We start from the raw sequence: 6,176 nt of genomic DNA, 5'->3' as shown, positions 1-6,176 counted from the left end.
GCTCCAGAAATTTTCCACAGAGCGATGGAAAGCATCATTGAGGGAACTGACGGCGTGCGTGTGTATGTGGATGACATTGTACTATGGGGGTCAACTTTGGCACAGCATAATGAACGACTTACCAAGGTACTGCAAAGCATCCAGAAGTACGGCCTGAAACTAAATAGGGAAAAGTGTCAGTTTGCCGTCAAGGAGCTGACGTTTCTGGGAGATAAGCTTTCAGAATTTGGTGTGGAGTCTGACCGAGCAAAGATACAAGCGATCCTTGACATGCCCAGACCTACAGATAAAAAGGCTGTCTTGAGAGTCATGGGAATGATAAATTTCATTGGAAAATTCATACCAAACTTGTCTTCAAGGACTGTGCACTTGAGAGAGCTGTTGCACCATGCCACTGAGTTCAAGTGGACTGCCAAACATGAGAAAGAGTGGGAAAGTTTCAAGACAGTACTTACTACAGAGCTGGTACTGACGTTCTTTGATCCATTAAAACCTACTAAGATATCCACAGATGCATCTAAACACGGATTAGGTGCAGTCCTTCTCCAAGCGGATGGTGGCAACTGGAAGCCAGTTGCATATGCTTCAAGAACCATGACTTCAGCTGAATTGAAAAAGAATGTTTGGGGTTAGTGTATGGTATGGAGAAATTCCATAGCTATGTGTATGGCTTACCAACATTTGTGGCAGAAACAGACCACAAGCCATTAATATCCATCATTAACAAAAACCTAGGGGAAATGACTCTGCGAATCCAAAGGTTGATGATGAAACTTCAGCGCTATGATTTCGAGTTGATCTACACACCAGGGAAATACATTGTGTTGGCCGATGCTTTGTCAAGAGCACCAGAACACTGTGAACCACACAATGAGAGTTCCACAGAGAAGGATGTAAATCTGCATGTGAACCTGGTTTTTGAGACCCTTCCAGTGTCAGATATGAAATCTGAAATGATTGCAGCGGAAACAGCCAAAGACGAGGTACTACAACAGGTCATAACGCATTTGAACACTGGTTGGCCTAAAGGATTGTGTCAGCAGTATTACCACATTAGAGCTGAGCTAAGCATGGTAAATGGACTCTTGCTTAGAAAGAGCAGGATTGTCATTCCACAGTCACTGCGGCAAGACATGCTAAAGAGAATACATGAGGGGCACCTTGGAACAGAGAAATGCAAAAGAAGGGCCAGAACTGCCCTTTATTGGCCAGGCATGAATGCTGACATTGACCACATGGTCTCAAACTGTCCAACCTGTCTGAAACATCACAGCAAACAGCCAAAAGAACCCATGATCCTTCAGGATGTACCAGCCGAGCCATGGCAGAGAGTTGGTACTGATTTGTTCCACCTTGAGGGTAAAAACTACCTGCTGGTGATTATCTGTCAAACTACCCTGAAATTGCACTGCTCTCTACAATAACTGCTGCCTGCGTTATCAAACACTTGAAATCAATCTTTGCAAGACATGGTATCCCACAGATGGTGTGTAGTGACAATGGCCCATGTTTCAGTTGTAAGGAATTTCAAGCCTTTGCAGAAATGTATGACTTTCAGCATGTGACCTCAAGTCCCTTGTATGCCCAATCAAATGGAAAGGCCGAGAAGGGGGTGCACATAGTCAAACAGCTGCTCAAGAAGGCAAAGGACTGCAATGCTGATCCTTATCTAGCTCTTTTGAGTTATCGAGCTTCACCTCTTGAACACGGGATGTCCCCTGCTGAACTTTTAATGCGGCGCAAGCTACGAACCACACTTCCTCACATTGCAGGACAGAAACAGAGCAGGTATCTGAAACAAAAGATAGAGAGACTGAGGAGGAGACAAAAGGTAAATTATGACAGATCAGCCCGAGCTTTAAAGCCACTTGCACGATACGACACAGTGAGAATTGGAGACGCAAGCAATTGGAACACAAAGGCCACAGTTCTGGATGAAGTCGGTCCAAGGTCTTATACTGTAAGAACAGAGGATGGACAGATTCTGAGGAGGAATCGAAGGAGTCTTCTGAAAACACACGAGACATTGCAAGAACAGCTCAGTGATTGAGAACCAGAAACATCAGCATCGTCAGAGCCACCAACCACTCTTCATAGTGATGTGGAAAACAAGAAAGCTCACATGTCCAGTTTGAGAAGATCTGAACGCAAAGTGAAAGCACCTGACAGACTGAACCTGTAAAAGAGAACACTCATGCTGGCACTACAGCTACATGAAACAAAATGAAGAAAGTTGTTTATATTGATATTTCAAAGATCTTTTTCAGAGTATGTCTTATTTTCTGTTTGTTATATAGAATAATTTGTTAGCGGTTTTCATTCCTTGAGAAAAGGGGGATGTAGTGATATGTTATTGTTAGTCCACTAGGTGGCAGTGGTACGTGCAGAAGTTCAGCCTACTGTTATGTAGGGGCCTGAAGAAGCAGCTGGAGGAGAGTAGCTGACTCCTCACCACAACCTGTTAAGTTGCTGTTAAGAAGTTTAAATAAACTAAGTGTTTTGCCAAGTAATGTTTCCTTATAATAAGAAGAGAAGCATAACAAATACTACCATAACTTTACCCTGATACAGTGATTGACTATCCAAATATAGTACACGATCGTCTACTGAAATCATTCTCTAATATTGAGCTTCTTTTGTATTTTTACCTTTAAATATACACAAAAGGGTAGTGCGGTTTGACAGAGTAGCACAACTCAACGGAACACCGGATCATCTCTCGGCTCGAGCTTTTTTTGCTCAACGCAACCCAGCCGGCATGCAGCGGCTCTCTCCATTGAAATAAATAGGATGCGTTGTGCTGGTGGACACATTCTGTGACGGGGATATAGAGAGAGATAGCAAAATAAAGGGAGAGAGAGAGAGAGAGAGAGAATGAGAGAGAGAAACTGAAGTCATTTACGTCATAGTTGCGGTCCACATGGAGCGTATGACGTCATCAACCGATTATTATTATTTTTATATATATATATATATATATTCGGCCGCGCTCTCGCTGTATGTATCATTCGGAATTCGATGTTCGAAGTAAGTGAAGCCATTTACTTCGACATGATTTCAGTTTAATTTGTCTAAGTCATGCGCTTCTGTAGGTTTTTTAAACACTTGTTCAGTGTAATGCGGCAGCCTGTGATCGATGACAAGGACACACTGAAGGCCCTGGGCTTTGAGGTGTTGTACGAGCTCGGTTCTGGGTCTTCAGGCACCGTTAAACTGGCCATGTCAAAAAAAGCATCAATGCAACGTGGCTATTAAAACCATGGACAGCAGGTGGATGGCGGTGAAGTTCTGTTCTTCAATTCTGGAAGCGGAAATGAACACTATCTACAGTAAATCACCCGCACATCGTGCACGTTTATGAAGTTATTGAGGAGCGTAATGGACTGGTACACATCGTAATGGAAGCAGCCTCCTCATTTCTCAAAAAGGTTATAGAAAATGGGCCTCTCCCCAATAAAACAGCTAGGCAGTGGTTCTCTCAGATCGTCAGTGCGTTGGACTACATGCACGAGCAGGACATTGTCCACCGTGATCTGAACTGTCACAACATCCTCGTGACCGCAGACAGCGATGTCAAAATAACAGACTTTGGACTGAGTCGCGTTACAAAAGGCTACCCTGAGCTGTGCAACACGGTGTGTGGCACCCTGAGGTACCCTTCACCTGAGGTGCTGAAGGAAAAGAAATATGACGCCAAGAAAAGTGATGTGTGGAGCCTGGGGATCGTTCTGTACCAAATGGTCACTGAGAAGCTGCCCAGCTCTTCATATAAGCTGAAAGAGCTCGCAAATCCGAAGCTACCATTTCCGTTTGCAGATGACGTCGAAGTGGAAGAGTCCTGCCGTGCTTTAATAAAGGATATGCTGCAGTTAGATCCCAGCGCTCGGCCCACGGTGAGGGAGGTGTCAAAGCACCCTTGGCTGCAGCCTGAGGTGAAGGACACGCCCACTTCTGAAGATCACACAGTCACATCTAACGAATCAGATATGTGCACTTGCCCTTGTGAAGTTTTCCTGGCTGATCTGGAAGATCACAGCTGTGGATCTTCCGTTGGGTCACTTAATCGTGTAACCTGCTCAGCAGTAGAGGATACAGAGGAGAGCGGGTGTGGCTGCTTCGGCCGCATTCCACCATTTCAGACTGCAGCTAAAAGGATAGCAGGTGCTTGTGCTAAAGCCTTCCGGTCACTCCGACGGAAGGTGAAGAGGCTTTTCTGCCTCTGCACTACAGCAATGGGGTCCTGTAGACGAGGCTCTGGGATGAAGACAAGGGCTAGGAGCGGGTTTGGCATTTGGGGTGGGGTGAGGAGGGGCTTTCTGTATTTTGTTTGCTACATTTAAAAAACAAAAAAGACAATGCAAATTACATTAAAGAGATGCTGCAAAACAGAAAAACGACAAGATAACAGATTTGTTTTTATTATTATTATTATTATTATTATTATTATTATTATTATTATTATTATTATTATTATTATTATTATTAGGGTAATTTTAGGGCAGTGACCAGGGTTAAGAAACTGCTTTAAACTACCAACATAAAGTATTGTACTAAATTCTGGCTATCCACAACATCCAGCTTCTAGCTAACTAGTTAACTAAAGAAATGCAGCAAAACAAAACAAAAAAAAAGAAAAAAAGGAGCAAACAAAAAATTACAATTTAAATTACATTAAAGAAATGACGAAAACCAGAAAATGACAATGCAGTTGCATTTTAGAAATGCAGCAAAGTAAAAAATTACACATAAAATGGAACAAGCAAAACATGACAATTTAAATTACATTAAAGAAATGTAATAAAGCAAAAAATGACAACGCAAATTACATTAAAGAAATGCAGCAAAGCAAAAAAAGGACAATGCAAATTACATTTAAGAAATGCAGCAAAGCAAAAAAAAATTACAATGCAAGTTACATTAAAGAAATGCAGCAAAGAAAACAACATTGACAATGCAAATTACATTAAAGAAATGCAGCAAAAGACGGCCTGGGTTCGTTTCCTGGCTGGGGCGACCTGGGTTTTTCTTTGTGGAGTTTGCACGTACTCCCCATGTCTGTGTGAGTTTCCTCTGAGTGCTCTGGTTTCCTCCCACAATCCAAAGACAGGTCAGGCTAATTGGATGTTGGATAAAATTGCCCCCTAGGTGTGAGTGTGTAAGTGAATGTGTCTGTGGGTCTGTCTGCCCTATGATGGATTGTCGGCCTGTCCAGGGTGTATACTGCCTTCTGGGAGAGGCTCCAAAACATATAGTTATACAGTGGTTGTATGAATGCTGCAAAACAAAATGAAGAATTTCCCTTTAAAGAATGTGCTCTAGAATTAAGTCATTTTTGCATCAGCACCACCTGCTGAATCAGTCATAGAGCACAATTTGCTGTAATATCAATTCATCTGTCCCAGCAGCCCAGAGAGCTGTGTATTATTTTAGTCAGTGATTAAAGTTTACACACAGCAGGGATGTTCAGCCTGGGCCTCATATACCTCACACAGCTGCCGTTACTGAACTCTTCTTTCTGCTGAGAGAATGAGTTACATACTATTCTTCTTCATGCTTTTGGAAAAGTCTACATACAAAATTTTCCAACTTTAATCCAGTAAACATGTGCTACAAGTAAAAGAGTGACATGGATTTCCAGTAGAGAGGGAGAGCTTAAATAATTCTCACATTATTACATATTAAAAACAAAAACATGAAAAAAAAACAGAAATACTGTGCAAGTAAATAAAAGTAAAACAAGATATACAAGGACCGGTCTAAAGTTTTAGAGCACCCCCAGTTTTCTAACTCTTCAGGATCTGTAATTAACTAGAAAGGCAAAAATCCAGTGAACTTAAATGTAAATCTGATCTGTAACCAGTAGTTACAGATCAAATTGACTCTGGATTGTGTTTTTACTGGGTTTTAATCTGATAAACAGAAATAATTAGCTCTAGGAAGATGTGCACCTCTTTTCTTCTCCACACTCCTCTTTCTCCATTACACAACAAGTCTAAAAGGGCATGTTCAATATTTACAGAGATTTACAGGCTCACACGCTAATGAACTTAATAACAGAGTAACATATATAAAATTAGGCATTTTCTAGAGTAAACATGCTCAAATTAGCATAACTAGCTTAGCTATTCAGCCACTTAGCCTAACTGCTCTACAAAAATGTTAACACATAAAATAAA

General features: G+C 41.7%; 1 protein-coding gene across 1 annotated transcript; it reads left to right on the top strand.

Annotated features, from left to right (window-relative positions):
• The first annotated feature begins 740 nt into the window (after window positions 1-740).
• LOC125806165 (uncharacterized) lies at window positions 741-4,340 on the top strand. The gene is made up of 4 exons (XM_049486100.1): window positions 741-983; window positions 1,559-1,788; window positions 3,093-3,187; window positions 3,331-4,340. The coding sequence occupies exons 1-4, from the start codon at window positions 741-743 to the stop codon at window positions 4,338-4,340; spliced, it is 1,578 nt and encodes a 525-aa protein (XP_049342057.1).
• The last annotated feature ends 1,836 nt before the right edge of the window (window positions 4,341-6,176 follow it).

The sequence above is a fragment of the Astyanax mexicanus genome, chromosome 12 (assembly GCF_023375975.1).
Source record: "Astyanax mexicanus isolate ESR-SI-001 chromosome 12, AstMex3_surface, whole genome shotgun sequence".
In the NCBI taxonomy this organism is placed as follows: Eukaryota; Metazoa; Chordata; class Actinopteri; order Characiformes; family Acestrorhamphidae; genus Astyanax; species Astyanax mexicanus.
The sequence above is the reverse complement of the archived record's forward strand: the minus strand, read 5'-3'. Positions and strand labels throughout refer to the sequence as shown.